This window comes from Parasteatoda tepidariorum, chromosome 3, assembly GCF_043381705.1.
Source record: "Parasteatoda tepidariorum isolate YZ-2023 chromosome 3, CAS_Ptep_4.0, whole genome shotgun sequence".
Classification (NCBI taxonomy): Eukaryota; Metazoa; Arthropoda; class Arachnida; order Araneae; family Theridiidae; genus Parasteatoda; species Parasteatoda tepidariorum.
The window spans coordinates 38,278,998-38,304,857 of NC_092206.1; the positions used below are offsets into that span (position 1 = coordinate 38,278,998).

Consider the following 25,860-nt stretch of genomic DNA (forward strand, 5'->3'; position numbering starts at 1 on the left):
AGATGTAGAGTAAGCGTTTGATTCTGAGTTCTTTTTTAGTGTTCGGAGGAGAGATGTGTGACAGGCTACTTGTGCTTTGCTTCTAACTGCTTTGACATGATCTTTCCAATTAAATTTACTATTTATGACTAAACCAAATCGGACATACCAGACTGACTCACCTACATTTGTTATTTGGGGAACCTCCTTCCCAATGCAACACTTGTGATGTCTTACTTACGATTCATGACATTTTAATCATGTGCCTGAGTTTTAACCAACATCGTCATACATTTTTTATTACATAATATAAATTCGTATATGAAACTTTTTTTCGCAATTGTCCTATCACTCAAGAAACACTTTTCGTAGCATTGTAACGCCACAGTCAAATGCAACGAATTCTTTCTATGTATTTAAAAAACTAATAATAAAGAAATAATAATTGTATGTTATGGCTAACAAGATTTTTGAATGTCGTGAAAAGTTTCGAGACTCTTAATACACTATTTAATCTGTGAAACTATTCTGCGATTTTTAACGTAGAAGAAGGAAGTAAATTCGGCAGGGCCGGATTACCCATTACGCCATAACCTAGGGCTCCCTTAAAATGAATTTTTTGAAAATAAATTTTAAAAAATTAAGAAAAACAATGATTTTTCAAAATGTTATGATTTTTTTTTAGTTCTAATTTAATAAAATAAAGTAAAATTTAATTTATTATTATTTATTTTAATTTTAAATATGCTTTCTTAAATGAAAAGATGTATAAAAACTTTTATATTTGAATAAATAAAAAATATACGAAATAAAAATTTGATCTAAGGGCCCCAAAAATTTGAAGGGCCTAAGCCCCGCGTTCTGTCTTGATTTTCATATAGATTAAAATCTTCTAAGTTGGGAAACTATACGGAACTGAAAACTACAATTAACATAGATCTAAAAGAAAGCATCATGGAAATTTAAAAAAATATTTTTATTATTTAAAAACAAAAAATATTAAGAAAAGGAAAAATATCTTAGTACATTCCTATACAACTGAGAGGAAGAGGAGAGGAAAGGGAGAAGGGCTTCCGAGTAAATCGATCAAAGTAAAAGTTGAAGTGTTACCTTATCGTATGTCTGGTTCAGAGGGGGTTAAAATAACCGCTAACTGTAACCGATCTACATTGAAAATAAACAAATAAAAATTTGAACGTGCTGTAAGCTTTCCAATTTCTTGTTATTTTTTTTAAAATTATTATTTTATATATTTCAAAACGAAAATTTTCAATGTTGCTTAGTATGAGTTCACATTTAAGCAATTTTAATATATATAAAAAAAAATGTAACCTGGAAATTTAAATTGATACAGCTAGTTCCATCCAATTTAAAATACCACAGTGACATCAAACCATAAGAAATTTCTAAAATAATTTGTATTTTTGCCCTTAATCAGCAATAATTTTCATATGTGTCTAGTATTTACAGTAGATCTTCCATGTAGGATCACTATATTTATTTTGTTTCAAGTGATTACAATGCCCGTTTGAAAAGATATTTTCTTCCTTTTTTTAAAAACAATTATCAATTTTATCTTTTTTTATTTTACGAGTACTCTTATTTTTTCTTTCCTTGTCAAAGGAAACTGTGATAATGACATTGATATATATCTTTTTTGCCATGTCAATTTTTTTGCAGAGTATATTAATCTGACAAATATATTAATATTAATCTTGCAAATGTATATTAATCTGACTTGACGCAGTTAAATAAATGCAGGGAATTTTCCCTTTTCACATTTTTTAAGTCAATTAAATGTATTGTAATTTTCTGTTTAAAGGCAATATGTATCGGAATATTAGTGGTTGATTCAACACCAAATCAACCAATGATCAAAATTTCAAGTCTTTATTTAGTTTTTGTAGCTCATGCTAGTTAGTAGAATGCAGAATGGATGAAAAATATTGGAGTTCAGATTTGAGCCATTGTTTCCGAATTAATATTTTTTAGCAATTTTAATTGTTAAGCAACTAATTGAACAATTTGAGTTGGAAGGCTAAATTTTAGACCAGATTCAGTATTCAAATGCCATTTATTAAATATATAACACATCTAAGTTATTAAAAAGTATTTTTTTCTAAAAAATATATATTTAATCTTTTTTTCAGAATAATTTGTGAATGTTAGTTCAAAATTGCGTATGTGCGAATCTTGATAAACAATGTGACATACATATATTGTAATTATATGATTTATGCACTCATTAGACTAAGAAATATATTTTCATTTTATGGTCTGATAGGAATTCCATCTTAAAATTAAACATAAATATTGATAAAAAAGTTAAATGAAAAATTTTTTAGAAAATAAGTTAATTATTTTTCAAAAATTTTTATTTTTTCCCTCAAATTAACATATTTTTGAAAAATATTTGTAATTGGCACCTATGTTATAATAGTTTCCAAGATTTGGAGATAACCTGTCAGTATGTATAACCTGTGAGAGTTACTAAACACAACACAGTGGGGGACCAACATAACTACTTCCAAGCAAACCATAGCATTTTTTTTTTTAACATTTTAGAAAGTACAAAAACGATTGTGGCATCTTGACAATGGTAGTCATTGTAAATAGGCACTGATAGAAATATCCCTATCTGTTTCAGTATTTTAATCAATTAAAATTTTTTAAAATTGTTTAATTATGTATTTTATTTTTATCAAAACGTATTGAAGAAATTACTCAGCTATAAAGTTACTTTGTATGGTTTTTATATATATATGAGTGTTTATTGTTAATTCAATATATCTTTTTGAGTATTGTTTTAATTTTTTAGGCGGTATGATACATTATAAATTGTGTTATGGCTAGTTATTCTTTTGTTTCTAAGATGTGTTATGGAGTTGCTGGTTGTTGCCTTGCTGGAAGTGTTTTTTATACAATAAAACAAGACGATTTGGCAATGAGAGAAACTAGTGAAGCAAAGAATGTTTGGAAATGGAATTCTAATTGGGATAAGTAAGCTGTATTGCATATAATATTTTACATGGAATTTTTCTTTTAATATTTTTTGTGAAATCTGTCATTTTGTGTTCAGTTCTATGTATTGGGGCATTTACAGTAAAATGTATAATTTTCTATCGTGGAATTTTTTTTAAAAAAAAAATATGCCTGCCATCATCTTCTCAAACAAGGCGTCTTGCAATCCAATACAATAGTGAAGTAGCTCCAGAAAGGGAGAGGGCGCGAAAGTCGTCACAGGAACGAATGTCAGGAAGAGGGGAAATCAAATAGATGCTCCCCAGTCATAGGCGAAGTGTTACAGAGTACACAAATAGGTGAATTGACCAGGTTAATTTTAAATAGTTGGGCCTGCAAGTAGTCATGTCCAGTAATTATTCTAAGACAAGCAACTCCATCGGTCCTGGGAAGTAAGGAAAGAGGAGAGCACTGCTGGCCATCAAGAAGGCTAGCCCAGGATTTTCCATCAGCTAAGTCCCTAAGAGCAGCATTGCTCTCGTGAAATCTTGATCCAGCATCTTTTGTTTTCTGATATGTATTGTCTTGTGTTATCGATTCTATCACAAATGCTATTCTTGTGAAATTAATAATACTTGTTTGGATCGTTTTTGAAACTAGAAAAGTCTTGCATCGATTTTTAAAAATTCTATCAACTTTTTCTTTTTTAGAAAAAAGAAACAGTAACTTTTGTTAATGATGAAAAAAAAGATGTAGTTGAAGGAAAATGTTTCCAGCGACCAGTGTTGTAAATAAACCTGCGTTTTTTAGGAGTTTTTTTAAAAACTAATTTGAGTATTTATCATTAATTTCATTCTTTATTGTAATAAGCCTTTCTGTATTAACAGAGACCATTGATTTTATAAATTATTACGTTATTTATTTCCATAATTATTAATTCATGTTATTATCAATTCATTTTGCATTGATAAATTAGCTACAAAATTTTTAATGATAGTAATAGGGTTCAATTACCTTTGTAAGATTAAGGCTATTCTGTTTTGGAATAATGTAAATCAACTAAATGTTTTAATGAATAAATGACTTATTTATTTTAATTCAAATGGAAGACTTCAATTTTTAAACATGAAAAATATATTTATGCAACGATGCATTGCATTACTTTTCCAACTATGGTTGTTGTGTCCTATGTTATGTACAGTTCTGGAATAAGCTTTGGTGTTTCAACAACAAGGAATACAACAGCACAAGAATTTTAGAATAAGTATATCACTAGTTGAAAAGTTCTATATTTTAAAAGTTGTTTTCAAACTGTATTTAATAAGACTCACAGGTTTGGAAAATAGTGTTTAAAATTTATTTTCGTAAATAAATTATTTTCCTATTTCATCATGAGCCAAATTAGCAAGGTTACAAAAATTTGTTGCATTCATATTCCGGCGTATAACGTGCACTTTTAATACAAAAAATAACATTGGAATTACGGGTGCGTGGTATACGCCGAATATAAAAAATTATAGACTAAGAAAAATTAAATGTAGAAAAATACTTTTTTATTTAAAAAAAATAACATACTCTTACCTATATACTTCATTGATTTTCGTTGTTACATAAATAGTTCATTATATTCGTCTTCCGTTATTTCTTCAGGCACATCATCACAATCTGTTTCGTCTTCATCTGTGTTACCCTCATCTTCTGATCCGTCCAGATTATTTGAAATGCTGAATTTTTTGAATGATTTTCTAACCACCTCAGGCTTAATTTCATCCCATGCTTTTAATATCCATTCGCACGCTGTTTCCAAACTTGCATGATGCATATGTCTTCCTTTCGTAAAGGTTTTCTTGCCCTCCAAGATCCAAGTGTTCCACTGTTTTTCTTAAATTGACTTTAAATGGTTTGTTTAAGCTGACGTCCAATGGCTGAACTAATGGTGTCAATCTGCACGGAATAACTGCCATTTCGGGTGTTACACTCTTTCAACAATTTTTTTGTATTATCTCTGTAAGGTGGGACCTAAACATGTCCCACACTAAAAGGCTCTTACGCAACCAGGGCGGATTTTCCAGAAATTTTTTACCCACAATTTAACACCATATTCGTCCATCCAGCCTTTTTCGTGGACATGAACAAAAATAAATTTTGGAAAATTACATTTGGGAAAAGTTTTTCTTTTAAAAATAACCATTGGTTTTAGTTTTGTTCTATCCGCTAAGCAGGAATGGGCTACCGTGAAATGAGATTACTCATGTCCCGTTGTTTTTACGTTGACAGAGTTTACTCCCTTTAAATTTTTTTATTACCAATCATTACTGGGATCTCATCCATATTTCCTTTTTGCGAAAGTAAATATTCCTTTTTTTTCTCGCAATTCTATAATATATTTTTGAAAACTTAACAATTTGCTATCCAAGTCTTCGTAGTTTTTGTGATACTTTGGTTTTTTCACGTAGAACTAAATTTTTTCGAGCCATAAGTCGGCTTCACCAACTCACGGTAGCCTTGAAATTTTCACTCTCATGTGGGTTAATCTTTGCCTATTTTAGAGCAAGCAAGCGAACACAGTTTCTTGTTACAATCAAGCCATGTTGCCGATTTTCCCAAACCTAGTTTTCTACATTGTCCTCTAACACTGGCCATTTTGTTAGTCCTGTACCCAATGCACACTTATCCTTAGGCATATCCATTATTTTCTCTTCATATTTCTTCCATTCACGCACCGAGCTTTCCCCAATACCAAAATGTCTCGCCGCAGCCCGATTTCCATTTTCTTTCGCAAATTGAATTACTTTGCATTTAAATCCAGCCCTGTGTTTGCTTCGTTTTATAGGAGCCATGTCTACTACTAAAAACTGCACTGAATTCTTAAAGCTTACAATGTTTACTTTTCAAAGGCAGAGCATCAAATGGTGCGATTGGCAGAAGAGGAATTACGTTTTGTCTCCTGATTTGTGGAATGCTTTTGAGACATACACAATAGACAGCATTCCAGATACCCCTCCCCCCTTACTTCTGGAATGTGGAGAACAACATTCTTGCACACACCTGCACTGCTGAATACAACAATCTCTTTTCTCAGAATTACATTATTACTCTTTCAACTCTACCTTCACACACATGTCAAATTCAATTCTTTTATTTTTGCAAAAGATAGGGGAAAAAAAAACTTTTTATTTACGATCTTGAAAGATGAGATATTGCACATGTGCAATCCAAATTTTCGTGCGCGTTATACAAAGAGTATATCTTAAAATTGAAAGAAAGTATTGGAAAATTACGGGTGCACGTTATACGTCGGAATATACGGCTCATTTTTGATTTGAAAGAAACAGTCCCAAAAGGAAGAACGCTTATCTTATGTTACATTTGAGACTTTTTCCTGAGTTCAACTAGGAAAATCTCCTTCTCCGAACAGCAAAGTGATTTTCTCTGAATTTCATTTACTTCTACCAAAAAAAGATTTAAAAAATTGATTTTGAACTGCTGATATGAAGTTGTAGCAATCATATAACTGTCATCGTTTACCAAAGAGCAAAAATTCCAAATTTTGTATAATAACATCTTTAATAGTTCCAACACTAAAAACTTTTCTTCTTTAGAGAGATATAGTTTCATGGTCTTAATCATGAGTAATATTACTGAAATTAGACATTTTGTTAAACCCACATTAAAAAATTTAGGAGTTTTTCTGTAAGTATCCACTGATTTATAAGTTATTTATTTCACTTTTCAGTGGTACATATGGAACCGGCATGCTTCTGTTCATTCAAGCTTTCTAACATATAAAATGTGCTGTTCCATTGTGTTGATACATCTTGAATAAATTTGTAACTTGTGATAAATGAATTGCTGAAGTGACAGTCTTTTTAATTGTTGCAATGAGATCATTTATTAACTTATGTGAAGTTAAATATGTACCTTTTGCTATAAAACCTTATGTTCAATTCAATATGAAGATAAAATATCTGGTACTACTTAATAAAAGTAAAAAATACCACTCTGACCATTATTTGCTATATTAAATTATATAATATTTGCTATAAATAATCCTTTAACCATATTACTCCCCCATATCTTATAACAAGCTGGCTTAATACTACATGATGACGGTGAATAAAATCATAACTTATCCAATGACCTGTCATGCTTACAAAGCTATGATTATTTACAGAGTCTCCAATTCCAATGTCCGAGAGATTTCCAATGTCTGAAGTTAGAGAGAAATTTCCAATACAGTTGCTGCCGTTTACTTTGCTTTGTTATTTTAATTTAAATCATTTTTAACTTTTAAATTTTCAAATTAAAATATTTAATTAGTTTATATTACTAAATAAAATATTTATTATTTAATTCAATTCTGTGAGCATTGCAGTTTCTTTATTGTAAGAATTTGTTTTCGTAAACTTTTGTTTTATATTATCTGATTAAAAAGTTATGTTTTGATATTTGCAAGCATATCACTAAATTGACTGATACTGCTTAGAACACCAATGTTTATATAAAAATTATAATATTTGCTATCAGCATTTTTAATTATGCAAATGTGCATGCGACTATTTGTTGGTTAACCTTCTGTGCCAGTTGTCCTTTACTCAAAACTGTGCACCCTTAATACTCCTTCATCTGTTAAGAGATTAAAGATTTGTACTATGTTTTTACTGCTTCTAAATGTAAAGCCAAGTATTTAAGGTTACTTAATTTTTTAGTTTAAGTTAATTCTTGAGTATTCTTTTTTATTTTAAATTTCAATCATTTTTTAGACGTGAACCTCATTGTTTGATGAAACCTAAGAAAAGATCTAAGCAGCGTGAGGATGAAAAGTTATGCACGCTGACTGCTACAGCTACAAGACACATTTTATTGATACGCCATGGACAGTATGACACAAAAGCTCCTTCGGATAAAGAAATGAAGCTAACATATCTAGGTAATAATTTATCATTATACAGTATAGGACCCCAAATCCGGTACTCGTTGGACCGACGTAATTCTGTATTTCGGAATCTGCCGAATTTCGGATCTCTTTCGGAAATTCCAATATGGCGCCCATATATTATTAAATATGCCAAATGCATGTACTTACCTTTGAATATTCACTATTTTAACGATTAATGATATAAATTTAATAGGACAAAATAAATAAATACTTGTTTTTTTAAATGCAATTACTTTTTATTAATGGATTTAAACATATTACTAACTTTTAATTGTTTTAAATGTTTAGGTTGTTCTTTTAACAAAATTTCCTGAATTTTATATACAGATAAAATGTCATGTTTTTTAAATTAATTCTTTGCTTAACTCTATCATATGTTCAATTGAAATTTTTTCAGTCTCCTCACTATTTTCGTTTTCAGAATCTTCCTCGCTATTTTCTTTGTCGAGAGCTACGTTAATAATTTCTTCGTCTGTCAATTGCAAGGTAATTAGCGTGTTTTCATCAGTTGATAGACAGTCTTCAATTATGTTCTTATCTAGAACATTTTCCATTTTGCTTGAATTGGCATAATCTAAAAGTTCTTGTATCATTTAATTTTTGCTTGAAATCCGAAATTCCTCAAATTCTTGTGTGTTGCTTTCGCCGTCAATGAAAATTGAAGAGGGCCACAATCGATGCCACGCATTGATTAGGGTTTCTTGTTTTACTGAATGTCATGCATTTGCAATGATCCATAAAGCATCTTTTATGTTGAAACTTTTTTGAAAAGTTTGGATGGTACCGCCAGAATTGCAGTTGTTGAGGCAGTTTCGGATGAAATCCCCTTTATAGAAACATTTTAAGGAATTCAAAATTCCTTATTCCATGGGTTGTATTAAAGATGTGCAGTTCGGGGGTAAAAATATGATCCGTACGTTATCCTTTTCAAGCATCTCAGCGCTTGGTTGAGCTGTACAATTGTCCAACACCAGCAATATTTTGGAATCATCTGGTAAACCTACAGATTTACAGTGAGATTTGGCTGCAGGGAGAAAGTGATCATCAAACCAGTTCGTAAAAATATCCTGGATCATCCAGGCACGTTTGTTGCTCTTATATATAATATCTTGGTATTTTTTAGGGCCCTAGGATTTTTTTTACACTTTTACCCCCCACTGGCAATTTAGACTTGTGTGTACCAATCACATTGTTACGTCCAAGAACAGTAATTCGTTCTTTGCAATCTTTCACTCTAGAAGGGGCACTTTCTTCTGGTGCAACATACGTTTTCCTCGAAATGTATTTCCAGAACAACCCAGTTTCGTCGCAATTATAGACTAAATCTGGAGTACCTTTCTTCAGACATAATGTTCGTAAATTCCTCTACAAACAATTCTGCGTTTTGAATATCTGCAGATGCTTTATCACCCAAAATTCTTAAAATTTTAAGTCCATGTCGCTTCTTAAATTTATTAAACCATCGCGAAGAATAATCACATCCAGTTTCCAGTTCTAAGAGTTTATGAAACTCCTTTGCTTGTTCCATTATTATTGTCTGATTTAAAGGAATCCTTTCTGCATGCCTTTGCCTTATCCATCCCATTAAAACTTCATCCAAATCTTTATTTTTGAAACAATGCAAAGTTTTTCAGTCTTTTATAAGTTTAGATGAATCACTTTTTGCATAAAAATCCAAAATTTCAGCCTTTTGTTCTTTTAAGTCTTAAATCGTTGAGCTTCCAACGCCATATTCTTCACAAAGCATTTTAACTGGTGTTCCACTGTCTAACTTTTTTAACACTTCCACTTTCTGCAACAAACTAAGTAACAATTGTTTCTTCCTTGGAGCGAGATCATCATCTAAGTCAATATTAAGCATTTTCTAATTTCAATTTGAAGTAATCATTAAAATATGAATTAAATGATCAATGTAACAAAAAACATTAAAATAAGTATTAAAATTGTTAAAAATAAAACAATCGTACTTTTAAATCAGCATTAAGCGATAAATCTAAACAAATTTTGTGCAAAGAAAAACTTAAATTTATTCAGAAAGCACATATAATCATATATCCAGATATCACATATAAATCCAACGGTTAGAAATCTGAGCTCTCTGTATCGGAGCAAAATAAGTTTCTTAGTTCATTGTTTATTGCCGGGTCATCCCTGTCACTAACACTTTCATCACTTTCGGTTTCATTCCCCCCGGATATGAGTTCAGGTTTCTTGAAACCATTTATTACGGTTTCTTTTTTCACAGCTTTCCACGCTTGTGACACCCATGCGGTGACCTCCTCATAATTTGCCCGCCGCATGTGTCCAAGTTTAGTGTAGGAGTGGATGCCACGCTCTATCCAGTTCTCCCCCCACAGCCGCCTCACTTCTTGTTTGAAAACCCCATTGACAGTAAGGTCAAGAGGTTGCAGTACCTTTGTTAGGCCGTCGGGGATAATAGCAAGTTCCGTGGACAATTTTTTTTGTGCACAAATCTTTGATAGAGTCCACTTTATGGGAGCGCAGCAAGTCGAGTATCAATAATCCGTGTGGCTGGAAAAAAGCACCTTTCCTCTGATATACCAAATCCAACCACTGCAGCATCATATCCTCGCGCATCCACCCCTTTTCGTTGGCTCTAATTATCACGTTTTGAGGAAAATTACCTTTCAGTATGGTTTTTCCTTTTGAAGATCAACAACGGGGAAGCTTCTTCCCCGTTGTGGAATACCCAAGCACACAGGTGAAGGACATTTTTTCGTGGCCAGTGGTTACTATGACCACGGACTTAGTTCCCATTTCTACCACAATCCTGTTTGGAGGGCAGTCAAAGGAAAGCGGAACCTCATCCATATTTATCATTTGTCTGTGATTAAGTCCACGTTCCTCCATCTTTTTCGATACAAAAGTTAAAAAAGAAGCCTTTTTTTTCAATCCAATCAGTAGGCAATCGTTGACCTACTGTGGCTTTTTGCCTCACAGACAAGTTCTTTCTCTTCATGAATCGGAGGCACAAATTCGAGCCTCCTTTAAAATCTGGAATTCCCATCTGGGAAGCAATTCATTTCGCTTGCATGCGAATTCGAACAGTAGAGAGGGACAACCCTTTGTCCCTCTGTTCCTTTACCCATGCCGCCAGGTTATCCTTCAGCACTGGCCACCCAACAGTGCCATTGCGCCGAAGCACACTTAGTCTTGGGTAGTGTAGACAATATACCCTTTTCTGACTTCCTCCGGATGCACCGTTCATCGACATCCTCGAGCAGCACCCCGATTTCCAATTTCTTCAGCTCTTTTAATTGCCGAGACCTTAAACGCACCCGTATAAATTTTCCTCTTAATGGGAGGCATTTGAAATATATTAAAACATTTAAAACACATTTCTATATTCCCCTTTTCCTCCCCCTACTTTCTCTTCTCAAATTAGACCTCCGAAAACAGCTCTTTTTTATTTACTGACTCCGCCTAGGAGAGTGCAAAATTCTCTCACATTGCTTCTTCTTCACTGACCTTCAGTTGAATGTTAGAAATTCTTCTTGAACAATTTAATTATAAGAATATTCTACGTCGTCTCAAGCTCATTGCACCATTCATTCAGCAAGCATTCACATGTTTTTAACAAGCTGTTGAAAAAAAGGGGGAGTGGATGCTTACTGATAAAAACCATAACCAGTGGAAGAGACATAATTCCTGGAAAAAAACTGGCAGGGGAACGTTTGATTCACAGTGAATGTCATCACTGGCACCACCCTGATTTTCTTTATTCGTTCCTTTCTGATTTATTCTTCTCCACTCCATGCCTGTCCCCTGCACTCAACAGCTGTTCCTATGGCAGAAGGGAAAGAGAAACTTTTGTTCTCTATTTCAGATAGCGGTTTCCACAATGTGATTCTAAGAAACATGGGGATGGGGAAATTCCATATGCATTGACCATTCTTTGGAGTAACATTAAGGATGAAAAAATTAATAAAAAGCACCAGTCAGGTGGAAAAAATGATGATGAAATTTCCAGTGGGGCTTCTAAAAGGCAAAATTTTCTATAACAATGCTATATATATATAAAAAAAGGAATGCTGTGTAGGCCGCCCCGTTAGATACACTTTCCTTTTAAATTTTCAAGTTTTAAATCAATAATGCCGTGGCGTGTCTCCGCAAAATTACAGTAGTTTAATTACAATGTAGTTTCATCTGGTGAACTCTTTGAAACTATCCTGTGTTCAAGAAATAAGACTTGACAGTAAACAGCTAAAGAAAACATTTATTAGATTAAACAATCATTTCACATGCCCAGCGTGCTCTCGTTCGATACAGCTAGCAGTTGAAGAAAATACGTGGAAGAAAAGCAATTATCGCATCCATGTCGTCATTTTTATATTCTGAAGATCTGCACCACTTCAGTTCGCTTCACCTATAGTAATCGCTACCGCAGCGACGCCACATACAGCCTAATAGTGTATGCATTATATATATATATATAAACTTATTGGAAATTATGGAAAAAGAATTACATTGAATAAAATTATTTTTCAAAGATGCTTTAGTAGCACCTTTTGAGTAGCACCTTTTGTTTTCATTAAAAATTCTTTCAAAAAATCTCTTTCATAACAATGTCTACCTTCTTTAGATTTATTTATTAACAGTGTTTAGAAAGTCTCATCAGACATCCATGAGCAGAACTGGGTCTATTTATTTGCAGAAGTTTATTTTTTTACTGGGTTTATTTTTTTGTCACTTCAGCATTCTTCAATATCTCATCATTTAGAGGAAATCTCTTTACAATATATTCACACAAAGCTATAAAAAACTTCCTGACTTAGGCATACAATTCTTTTCTTTCCTCAATTGGTAACGATTCCAATATACTTAATGTGCGATTGGCCACACGTAGATCACCACCTTTTTTTTTTTTTTGGGACAGTAGGATTCTGAAAAGGGACTTTAATCAACTCAAAATTTTTTAAACCATTACCATCAATAAAGTAAAGAAATATGGTTTTCAATAGATTTGTAAATATTTGCTTCAGATTATGTTTTAGAGGTGAACTTGTTTGCAAAAGTGTATTACTCTTTTGAGGGCTGCGGAGGCAAATAACGTAAAAGAGCAAAATGCCTTATTAATGTTTTAAAATTAAATAAAAAATTTTTTTACAGAATCATTTCTACTTGCTGCTTCACCTGATGTTTTTTTTTTTTTTTTTTTTTTTTTTTTTTTTTTTTTTTTTTTTTTTTTTNCTGTTGAGTCTACTTTTCTTTTCTTGGCATTTGAAGGCCCCTGTTGATCTTTTTTCATTGTTCAAATGATTGGATGAGTTTTCTGCTAATTTGGGTGTTTTATTCTGTTTTAGACCAGTAGGTAAACTTTCTTTTTTTACTTCACCGAGAAATAAACTGAGAAGAGGATCCCACTGATCTAAGCATCGACCAAGAGGCAGCCACTGAGTAGGGGCATGTTTTAAAATTTTACTCATTTCAACATCATTGAAATTGTTGAAAGACTTTGAATCTTTCTTTTCCCTTAGAACTGAATTCCATATAGTGAAAGATGTCAATTACTGCCTGGTCATGGGGAAAATTCATTGCAGAAATGTATTTCTGTGCAGCTAAATTAAGATAAAAAGTGCATCCAATAATAATCAATTCATTTTCACATCTTTCAAAAACTTTTGTGCACCATTTTTGACACGGATCATGACAGGTGCATTATCAGCATCAAATGGAATACATTTCTGAAAGGGAAATGTCTAGAGTGCTCAACTTGACCAATACATCATTACCAATATTAACCCAGTACAACCATCTCTTATATTAGTAAATCCTAAAACACAACTCTTGACTTTTTTGAATGAATTAATCAAATTTTTTTTTATCACTAATGGATGGAGTTTTGAGTCAGTCAGTTGTCCCGTCAATCGCAAAGGCAACGTTTTTCAATTGAATTCTGCAGTTTATTGGCCATTTCATTTACTATAGCAGAGCTCTTAGTTCTGCCACAACTATAATTCTTTTGCTATATCAGAATCAGGAAGCATCTTTTTAAAAAGTTTTCCAGTTTGGTCAGCTGCACTGGTTGGTAAATTATGCTCAACTAAAAAAAGCTGTGAAGATGCACTCAACATTTGTCTTTTTTTATATCGGCTTCTTCATTAATGCTTGTTTGGAAAAAAGAAATCACGTTCTTTGCTGAACAGAAATATTCTTTGTTTTTCTGGTGTTTTGTCGGTTACCACAATGTGCACTGCTAAAGTCATTTTTATGTGCGTTGCAACGTACATCATGTACTCCAAGATTCGATCTAGAAATAAATAGAAATTCAAGTGAATAAGATTCCTTATGGGCTTGTTTGTATTTTTCTCGCTCAGCCATAATAAATTAAAAAGATTTATCGAATAATAAAATAAATTTCCTACCATAAATCAACCACTATTTCGTTTTTACACATGCCACTTTCTTTCAACGTTTTCTTTCGCGTCGGCAAACAAGAAGTCGTGTGGTAACGAGAAGTGCTCTCGCAACAGAAGCTGGATTCCTTCCCTCATTGGTAGAAGAGATGCGAAATCCATAACCTAGAGATAAGACATAAATTCTTAATAATTGAAAATAAAATATAATATATAAATGTGTGTTTGCAGAACACTACCTCATCAGGGGACACACTGCCTGCAAACACACAGGAGCCTTTCTATTGTTAGTGGATTTAACGGTGCCCCGAGGCCCCTTCATGAAAAGACAAGGAAAAAAAAACTTTTACCACAAATTAATATCTATAAATTTGAAAAAGAATCACACCTAAAAGGTACAAATTTTAAATCAAAATTTGAATGAAATGTCTCCTTAAAGCACAATATAAATAAATCTAAAGTAGCAGAGTTTCAGTTAATAAAAGTGACAATATCAAAAATTCTGAATCAGTAAGAGAAAAAAATTCAAGTGCTGACACCTGTGAAGGAATTCCGGAAAAGTAAAACATTTAATCAATGAGCAATAAAAATCCAAGTGCTGCCATCTGCTTTGGAAAATGAAATCCTTAGTGCTCATCGCATAGGCCTGTTTATGCAGGCTTCAATGCGGCCAAACTAATATAAAGTGTTTAAAATATTTTTAATCAAGATATCAAAATTATTGAAATTAAAAGGAAATTTATTTTTCTTCAGACTAATTTTTAAATTCCCAACAGCTGATAAAAAATCTGTTCGGTTGTTACAAATAAATTTAAATCTTAATATTTGACCAAAAACAAAATAAATTAAAAAACTTTTCATTTATCATAAACACCAATAAAAATTTTATTGTTTTTAAGAATTTTAATATCAAGATCCAAAAAATAAGCATGAAAATCTTGTGAATTCACAAGATTTTTGTAGTTTAAAAAAAGAAGTAAGTGGTTCCCATTGTTGTAAAATTCTTGACAGACAACGTCCAATCGACAACCATCAAGTAGCAACATTTTTCATATTTCAGTATTATGCAATTCTTGGAATTTTTTAAGACGCTCCTTGCGCTTTTTACTCTTTTCTAAATAAAAAAATATGTCCGCAATATATTCCTCTATATTTATTGGCAAGCACTTTGCCCCCTTTTCATCTGCCAAGTTTAAGAGATGGCATAGGCATCCTTGCTCAAATAAGTCTGAAATGTCTTTAGTAAAGATTCCTGCCACTCTATTTTTTTCCCCTGTCATCACAGGAGCATTATCCACACCTAAAGCTAAACGATTTGCCAAAGGTATTTCACTAGAAGTTAAAGTATCTAAAATGAGTTTAGATATATTTACTCCAGTGGCATCTCCCTCCAAAACAGGCGCAGATATCAAACATGTCAGTGTTTTCTTTTCATCATAGAAAGTAGCAACAATTGGAAACAATTTGCTGCTTCCCTTGTTGCTTCCATCAGTAGAAATTGAAAACACGTTGCTTTTTAGCAGATCAGTAATTTCCGATTTGTTGGATCTAGCCATTTCCCCAACAATCGCTGTTTTTGTCCTCGCACAGCTATACTCTTTTGCAATCTTGCTATCTGGGAAAATATTCTGCAGTAGGAGACCAACATGGTCGGCAACATTGATGGGAATGTTATGTTCCACAATAAATGATGTAAAGAGCGCGGATCGCGGAATTGTAAATTTTTTTCACAGAAAAATCAATTTTTTTATTTTCTGGTCATATCCTCTGATTATCTACATGTTTCTGTCTTGAAACGTGAGCAGATATGTCACCTTTGCCTTTATGCATGATTGAAAAATCCACAGAACAAAACGTGCAGAAGGCATAATTCATTCCTTTTTTAGAAGCAATGATTCCCGTAAATTCTTCCGAATAAGCTAGGTAGAAAAATGAACGCTCACACATAAAAACAACTCCGATTCGAAGTTGCTGATATTGACATCACTTCACAGTACAACGAAAGTGATCCGAAAATAATTTATGGGAGTGCAGCGAGTCGAGGGTCAATAATCCGTGTGGTTGGAGAAAAACACCTTTGTGCTTCCGATACCCAAGTCCAGCCACTGTAGCATTATATCCTTGCACATACACCCCTTTTCATTTGCTCTAATTATCACGTCTTGAGGAAAATTACCTTTCCGTAAAGTTTTCCTCTTGAAAATTAGCAACAAGGTAAGCTTTTACCCAGTTGCAGAGCATCCTAACACACAGGTAAAGGATATTTTTTCGTGGCTTATGGCCACAGATTTTGTTCCCATTTCTTCTACAGTCATAAATTTGAAACACCAATTTGGTTCTCCTTTGAAATCTAGCAGGCAATCAATTTCACTTGTATGCAAATCCAGACTGTGGAACGGGACAACCCTTTGACTTTAATCCATGCCATCATACAATGTCATTACACTGAGCATGCTTAGTCTTGGATAGTTGAGATAATATTTCGTTTTCCTACTTCCACCTCTGGATGCACCGTTCATCAACATCGAATTCTCGAGCAGCACCCTGATTAACGATTTCTTCAGCTCTTTTAACTGCTGAGAGCTTAAACGTAGCCGTATAACTTTTCCTCTTAATGAGAGGCATTTGAAATGTATAACTTAAAAACAAGTTACAGTAGAGAACCGATTATCCGGAACAATTAGGACCATCGCTATTCCGGATAACTGATTTTTGCGGTTTTCTGATTCGCTTCAAAACACCTTTTATTTTATTGTTTATCAAACCTAACTTAAAAAAAGTTATTTAGAAATAGTTTTAAAAAGAAGAAAAAACGATTAAGTCACACATTATACATAAGTTTAATAAGATTAAAAGGAAAAAAAAAGTGAAATGAAAAAAAAAATATCAGCATTTTTAAAAAAAAAAAAATCCTCCATTTTCTGTTGACGGAAATTTGGTTATTGTTGCATAAACAACTGCTGAATCTATAAATTAACATAATGTGAGATTCGTCCACAAACGGTTTTTTCTACATCCCCTTAATGAGTTCTTTCGTCAACTCGATACATGGTTCGTTCGAAATAAAGGCTCCTTGGTTTTCATCTTCCTCATCGATTTCGCCAACTTTGTCGTTGTCTGTGCCGGGATTAAAAACCGTCTGAACTATCACCGCGTCTGACAGTTCATTGACAATCGGAACATTGTTGTCAATGTTAAAACATTCCTCAATTTCAGACTCTGTGAAAATATCATTTTTGATCCACTTCCTACTGTATTCTTAAAGTTCTTTCTGTTAGGCTTTCTCAGTGGAAAGTTTGAAACCTTCGAAAAGCGATTAATCTAGATTGTCTTCGAAAAATATTGATGTAGGAATCAGCTTGCGCCATGCATGCATTAAAATATTGCGAGTTACTGAGTTCCAGGCTTTTGCTTCCTTTATATGTAAAGGAACCATATAGCTTCCTTTATATTGAAGGATTTCTGGAAATCTTGTATTGATTTCCCCTCATTAGATGAATCAATCATTTTTTTAGGAAATCTTCTTTGTAGTGGCACTTGAGGTTTCTTAACACACCTTGATCCAAAGGCTGAATGATGATTTCCTGGAAAAATGGGCGGAGGGAAAACTTTTGTTTTCAGTGAATGTCATCAACTGGTACCACCCTGATTTTCTTTATTCATTCCTTTCTGATTTATGTTTCTCCACTCCACGCACGTTCCCTACACTCAAAAGCTGATGCTATGGCTGAAGGAAAATAGAGACTTTTGTTCTCTTGCAAATAGTGGTCTCCAGAAAGTGATTCCAGGAAAGAATGGGGAAGTAGGGCGAGGGAAAAATTCCAGGTGCGCTGACCATTCTTTGGAGTAACATTAAGCGTGAAAAAATAAATAAAAAGCACTAGTAACAGGTGAAAAAAATGATGAAATTTCCTTTTTGCTTCTAAAAAGTAAAAATTTCTTAAAGGAAAAAAAAAGTAATACTATATACACTACCCCATTAGATACGCCTTCCTACTAAATTTTCAAGTTATAAATCAATAACACGAGGCCTATCTCCGAAATAAATTATTTTTAGCATTTGTGTATTTCATTATGAAGTAGTGAAATTGTGCACAATTAAATATTTTTAATAACTACATTTTTATTGGTCAAAAAATTTTATTTTTCTCCTAGCACAGCTTGTACATTATCCACAACAAATCCTATGAATGCAGTTCCTCTGAGGAACTTCCTATTTATCAAAAACGATTTATAGTTTTTCGTAATTTTTGACTGCATAATCTCTTAAACTTGATGGTTTCTTCTACCTGAAACTACAGGTACATAACATACATGGGAAACCTAAAAAATAACTTAAATGGAAAAGAGAAATGCAGCAACTGACCTACAATAAGTAAAAGTGAATGACACAGAAATTCATCCAAACAACAGCTCCCTAGCAAATCAGTCAAAAAACTAAACCCATAAATTTTGGCCCAAAACTTAATCCCAGAATTTTAGTCTAAACTTTAGTGAGATAAAACGTATCTAAGGAAAGGTTCTATTTATGTGGCCAGCTTTTGTGAAGAACTGGATGTCCCACTCCATCCAATTCTCCCACAACCATCTCACTTCCTGTATAAATATGCCGTTGATTGTAAGATCAAGCAGCTAGAGTTTCTTTGTGAGACCTCCGGGAATTACAGCCAGAGCTATGTACATTTTGGTGCTGCATTTGTTCTTGAAGGAGTCCAGCTTGTGGGTTGACATAATGTGTTTGTGGGATGTCATAAATGGCAAGGGGCATTCGTTATATATTACAATTCTACTTGATAAATTTATAAATTTTATTTTTTCCAATATAATGTTGTATTTCTAGGACGAGAGCAAGCGCAACTTGTTGGGAAAAGATTGAAAGATCTGAATATTAGTTACGACAAATTGATTAGATCTACTTTAATAAGAGCAATTGAAACATCTGATATTATTCATAAGTTCATCCTCGACGTTCCTTTAGAAACATCAGAGTTATTAGAAGAAGGCTGTCCTATTCCTAATGAACCTCCTAGTGGAAGTTTTCGTTATGAATATGAGGTATGTAAATTATAACTTAGCTAATTTTATATATATAATCTTTGAAAAGATTTGCCTTTATTGGGTAAACACTAGTTTTACAACCTTTTCTCTTGTGTATATGGACTTCAGAGCATTTATCACAGAAAGTGTCAATTTAATAGTCTAATTTACACATTTTAAAAAAATTTATAGGAGAAAGATAATGGTGCATTTCAACTTAAAATTGGATGTTAATACAAGAAAACAACAGGGGTAAGGTGAAGAAAGTCATGTACCCCCTCCCTAGGGGGGTCACTTTTTAAGCTGTTACAGATCTGATGCTTTGCGTTACGGATCTGATGTTGATACATCAGTATTCATTAGAAGTAATATTAAAACTTTTTTATATGTATAAAATGACTTTTATATGTAAAATATTTTTTAAAAAATCAAATTGAATTTTAAAAAATACATTTCTTAAAAAAAAGAAGAAAAAGATTGAGTCATAAAAAAAAAACATGATTGTAAAAACAAAGCAAAATAAACACATTTACTTTATTTCATGATCAATGACTTTTACATTATGAATTTAAAATGTTAATCAATATGTCATCATATTTTTTTTTATTTTGAATAATGAAATGGCGTCTAGAGATCGGTTGTGGTGCATCAGATATTATACACATAATTTCATTTTCAGGAACTGTAAATTTTTCCTCGGGTGATGGCCAATAAAATTTATCTCCAGAACAATGCATAAATGACAGCACAAAACCATCTTCTTGAATTTCTTCTACTGAACCTAGACAAAAGATTTACATATTCATTAATTTAATTAAAGAGCTTTGAATAATTTCACTTAGTTAAAACTTCAATTGAAACTTACCAGGATACCACAAATTGTCATAAATAACAGCTAGCCAATCACCTACAGCTATATTTGTAGATTTCTTTTCAATTTTTTGGTGAAGAACATTTTCTTCAGGAAATGTAAATGTGGCAGGACTTGGTGCAAAATGCTTACAAATTTCATCTCCCATGCAGCTGAAGCAACTGAGTAATCTTAGGGATAAGTCTTTAGGTTTCGTGTGACTCCAAGTAACTTGATGTAATTTCATTGTGTTTGGAATTGGTTCCAATAAAATGTTGACAAAGCTATCTATTTTTTTAATATCTTCCTCTGTAATTTCGAAGATCTTAACTTTCAATTCTTTTTCTCTCAAGACCTTAAGCAGTTCACTGGAGTTTGGTATATCAGATCCACAAGCTACAACATGATCAGCAATATTTTTAATTGATCCACCAACACCATCTGCTGCACCCTTCCCATGCCCAGCTGCCGAGAAATTCCATGTGACCTCCTTAAAAGCAAATGCTGAGGCAAAATAAGTTAGAAGAAAAAAGTTGCATTTGTTTCTGTATTGTGGAGTTGGTCCATCACTTTGAAAGTGTATAGTATCCACACTAGGCAGATATTCCTTTATTAACTTTAATACAGGTTGGAGGTGGGCCCAAATTGCACTTGGATCATGACGGAGGGAGGGTGAAACTGAACAGAAAGATATAACCTGCTCAAGCTTGGATGGATCATAATGACAGTGTTGTACATCATTGTGATACAAAACACCTGTGTGTAATGTAACCTGAGGCTTATTAGAACCAAAGTGCATGGTCTGAATCTCCGATCCAAATTTACAAGCATAATTTTGAGAAAAGTCAATTAAAACGATTACTTCATTTGCATTGAGAGAACCTTTTATTTTTTTGACAGCATTAAACTGATGTCTCATGATAAACACGTGCTTCAAAAAAGGTTCAATTTGAATATTTGCTTTACTGATTAACTCTCCAACTGTGCAGACAATTTTATCTTTAATTGTAATTGTAATTACTTTGTCCTTCCCATTCTTATCTTTTATCTTCTCTCTTTTTTTAACCCACTGGTAATAAAATGTCTCATCTTCTTCCTTTAATGAAGTTCCGATTAAGGTTACCGGGAGAGTCTTGTTTTTACACCTACTACAGTTTCTCTCCATACAGTCCTTGTTTTTTTCATCGCAGCAAACTTTGGTGCATAATTCTTCCGCTTGTCTTTCTTTTATAAGTTGGTGGTAATTTAGTTTCATCGAAAGAAATTCAAAATTTGCATGCTTTGTGCATAAACAAGTATCCCGACTGGTTACCTTTGGTTTGAGTATCCAAAAGGGTTTTAATCTGCAAAAAGTTGAATAGCTAATCTTTGTATTATTTCTTTCCAGAAACATTTTATGCAAATTCTGCATTGTGTTTCTTAGGTATCTCTTTTGGTGTTTTACTTTGTTTCTTGTAATGCAGTCTTTTGCACCAGGTGCCATGCAACTATTTATATCCTCCTCCAAAAACTTGTGCACTGATTGTTGCAGTTTAAGTCGTTCTTTTTGATTTCTGTTGGATCGTTTGAAGTAGACGTTTTTCATTTTTAAACCTTTTCTGAACTCTTGGTAAGATATAATATTTTTCAGATGGCCAATCATTCTATATTTCTTAATAATTTTAAGGGAAATTATATGATTGAACATTCGTCTCTCCTTCTCATTTTGACAGGTTTTTTTCTTTTTATCTGACAGGCCTGACATAAGAGCATAACTTAGAAGTAAATTTTTCCTAATAGCAGGTGAAACTTTCTTTCTACCTACAATCTTCTTCACTTGTTTACGAGGGGAAAGGTCCACATTTTTTTTGTTTTGGAGGCGATAAACTTGTTTCCTTAAAGTTTCAATCTTTTTATCTTTTTTGTTTATTTTAGTTTTCATTGATTGAATATCTCTTCTCATTTTCATATAAGTACGTTTGGCCACTTTTCTCCCAGCTGGTACCCTTGGGGATCCTTTTCTTCCAAGTGTTGTTGATTCTTTTACTATTTCTTCTTTCTTCATAATTTGTTTTCTTCTGTAGTTGCGAGAGTCTTTTTTCCACTGTCTCCGCTTCATCCGCTTCTGTCTATTTGATAATTCATTTATATTTTTGATAACTCCAGCCTCTTTCATTTTTTGTTTGTATTCTCGATCCTTTGCTTTTTTCTCAGCTTTCTTTTCTTCTGTCATTTTTGCTCTGTGTTTTCTAACACGTTCACGACATTTTTTACGTTTTTCATCCATTTCTTTTTCACTAAGCTTCTTTTTTGAGATTTTCTTAGACATCTCCACGACAAAGAGTAAGTTTAAACTTCTCTTGACACTGTAAATAGGAAAATATGTATTTCACACAGCTGCTTAACTTTGAAAAAAAAATCAAAAATTTAAATTAAAAACATTTTTTAAGAATTTTTTTTTTTTGACAATTACAAAATGTCACTTCAAACCAGTTAATAATGGCAGATTTTTCTTTTCATTGAAAAGGTTTTAAAGATTTTAATATCTGTTAAAATAAAAAAAAAGTTTGGAGGAGGGGGAATAATCAGCCAGGGAGCAGGACAAATTTAGATGATGGGTTTGAAATTTCTGAGCACAATGCAAATTTTTTTTAATAAATTGATCGGAAACGAAATAATAAAATACGATAGTATGTATGCATTGTCTAGTTTAAGAAAAAACATGATTTTAGAGAATAATTTAGACAATGAAATGGATGCAAACGGATTGGAAATTCCTGAATTAAATTTCCGGGAATCGGAAGAAATCGATCAAAAATCGGAGCTGCAGGATAAACCCCAAAATCGAATATGTTCGGTCAAAAAAGGGTTGGAAACAATTCGTCATTCGTACGATTGCGACAAAGCGTAATTTTAGTTTCCTGATGTGTAGTGCGTAGAAATCTCTATAACTACGTAATTTCTACGCCAAATGTGTAGCAGTTGGCGTTCGCGGCCCCGTTAATGCAACATCAATTTGTCTCAGTTTTTTATTACTTTCTTCCTTGCAAGGTATAAAATATGCAAAAAATACAACCTAATAAGCTAATGTTATTAAAATTTATTGCTACGAACAAAAATATTCGTATAAAAAAGTATATCTTTAGAAATTAAAAAAATTTGAGATTTCGGTAACGCTGGCGTCATTTCGGTAACAAATTGGGCATTTTTAAATGTTACCGATCTGATTGTTACCGATCTGACGAATTTGTAAAATATTCTTCATTTTACATCGGCAATCTGATTCATCCAAAAGTAAAAACACGTTGTTGTTGTTTTGTAATCAAATACTGTGTATATGATATAAAATAACATTTGAAACGATAAAATTTTCGCATCTCAGGGTGCGTTACCGATCTGATCAACGAAAAAGTACGCATGTAATCAAATTACTTTAAAAAAATCTTACCTGTCATTTCAGGAACAGTAACGAAAAATGGCGAATATCTCGGCATCCATCTTGCGTACCTTGTTCCGATCACGTGGTATCTCTGCCGGAAGTAAAGTTTTGAGTCAGAAAATAGCTTTGATATGTTCGTGTTACCGATCTGACAGAGAAACTTGGGACGCACCTGTTTTGCGTCTGTTCGCCAATTACGAGAAGATATTTATAAAAATCGAATAAAATATAAACAGAGCGTTAAAAATGAAATACGTTTTAGTATAACAGTGTTTCAAAACGATATTATAAAATGCACATGATTTGTTTGCATGTTTAAAATCCTTAGGTGGGACATGTTACCGATCTGATATTTGAAACTTTAAAATTTTTTTCTTGTGAGTAAAAAATGATTAAATTAAATGTTTTTTGATGAATTAAGTGCAAAATCATGACTATTTTTTGGAAAAAAATGTTTAGGGGTTTTATTTATCAAAAAAGTAGTGAAATTTAATTTTGGACATAAATTGACACTTTTCATGAGAAATGCTCTTCAGCCAACCTGGAATGAGAGATAATTGGTCAGATGATATGTTTCTGCGATCTCTGTTCTAGTTTTTCAGGCTATTAAACTTAACATCAAATGAACTTTGAGGTTGTTTGTGTAATCAACGTCTAAATGATAATTTGAAACACTATACGTAAATGTAAACAATCGATTAAATTTACTAGTCAAAATTGGTTTAAATTGCGAAATCATTTGTGGAAGGATGAATTGAAGTTAAAAATAATTTGTTAAATTAAAGGGAAACAATACATTAGATTCTTTCTTAACATTTTACCTCATATTGTTATTACTTTAATGCAGTACATACAATTTACTTGGTGCAACATACACACTATTGAGAGAATAACTATCAATGTTTATTAAACTTCAGACTTCAAGGAGAGTTCTACCCACAAAATGTGAAATTGAGAACTGCAGTGGTACTAACAGCACAAAATACTGCAAAACAAAAAATGTGAGAAACTTGCTAATCTCTGAAAATTAAAAAAGAGGAGACTTCTAAATAAGAGGGAAAGGGGGGAAGAAAGGAATTAAGTGTAATGCTCATATATTTATTGCAAAAACTAATGTAGTTAAAGACCATTACCATAGAAATAAGTATATAGTTTTTGAAGAAAGATTTACTTATTCTTAATTAAATATAATATAAGAGTAAATACATAAATATAGTAATAGACTTTTAATTAAATCATAGCAAACATAATTAACTGGCAAATTTGTTAATAGTAGCAGATTTTGCACTTTTCAAGAAATCCTCATTAAATTTTTGTTTAAAACAGGGTTCTGAATATTTTGATTTAACAGTGATTAGGTTCTCCAAATTTTTTACAGTCATCTCCAAATTTTTAGGTCTAGGTCTAAACTGTGTGTGTGTTTTTGTTTCCAAACTAAAACCTCGCTCACACTCAGGATTGCTGTGTGGTATTGACAACATGAATTTAGACAAACAAATCATATTTATTTTTAAACACAGCACACAATTTAACCCATTTAGATTCAATTCTTTGCTCTGACTCTCAACAGCACCAAAAAAATCCTCCATCTGCAAAGAATTGAATTGTGACTGCAATTCATCTACTACTGTACATTCACCTAAAGATTTCAACAGTCCTGGAAAGCAATCAATAAAAAATTTTACTCTAGAAAAAGATGCTTTGTCAAAGTTTTCCATATTAGCAACTTCCGCATAATTAACAACTTAATCATTTAGAGGAAATTTCTGCTGCATATAGTCACATACTTTGATCACTCAAAGAATCAACAATTTTATTTGTAGTCTGTCCCACAACTAGGCCAACATAATCTTTTTGATTATTCCTTGAATAAAAATTTATCTTGAATGATTTGGAAGATTTCACAGTATTTGGATAAAAGTGTTTTAAAAAGATCATTCATCAATTGCCTTAGGATGTGAATTTTTGTAGATATATGTGACAAAAAGTTTACATATGCCTTGTTAAGGTCAGACGATAAAAACATACAAAGTCTTCCTACTCTGGAAAGAATATTACTTGCTTTAGAATGTTAACCTAAATTTGCATTAGAACATATCCTTTGCTTCCTAGGTGCAGGCTGAATATTATCATTCGTCGTTTTTTTCTTCTTTTTATCAATAGATTCCAATTCTGATATAGGGGTAGATTACTTTAATTCTGGAATATTATATTCTGATAAGGCAACAGAAGACGATCCTTTTTTTTCTCCTTTAAAAAAAGAAGTTAATGGCTCCCTATGTTGTAATATTCTAGATAA

General features: G+C 32.5%; 2 protein-coding genes across 5 annotated transcripts in view; one reads left to right on the forward strand and one right to left on the reverse strand.

The window, feature by feature from the left end:
- Positions 1–1,026: 1,026 nt before the first annotated feature.
- The window catches only part of LOC107454343 (serine/threonine-protein phosphatase PGAM5, mitochondrial), a 40,529-nt gene continuing 15,695 nt past the window's right edge, over positions 1,027–25,860 (forward strand). Inside the window, exons 1-4 of one of the 4 annotated variants that reach the window (XM_016071505.3) lie at positions 1,027–1,181; positions 2,798–2,979; positions 7,704–7,870; positions 19,097–19,311. In XM_016071505.3, coding sequence (XP_015926991.1) covers positions 2,825–2,979; positions 7,704–7,870; positions 19,097–19,311 — 537 coding nt within the window. In that variant the 5' untranslated portion in view covers positions 1,027–1,181; positions 2,798–2,824. Of the gene's footprint in view, positions 1,491–2,797; positions 2,980–7,703; positions 7,871–19,096; positions 19,312–25,860 lie in introns of all 4 variants that reach the window. The other 3 variants (XM_071178513.1, XM_016071506.4, XM_071178514.1) reach the window with 3 other exon arrangements.
- Positions 19,814–24,078, reverse strand: LOC122268794 (structural maintenance of chromosomes protein 2). Its single transcript, XM_043039132.2, has 3 exons — positions 23,571–24,078; positions 20,159–22,488; positions 19,814–20,074 (listed from the first exon to the last, which is right to left on the reverse strand). The coding sequence occupies exons 2-3, from the start codon at positions 22,449–22,451 to the stop codon at positions 19,854–19,856; spliced, it is 2,514 nt and encodes an 837-aa protein (XP_042895066.1). The 5' UTR covers positions 22,452–22,488; positions 23,571–24,078; the 3' UTR covers positions 19,814–19,853.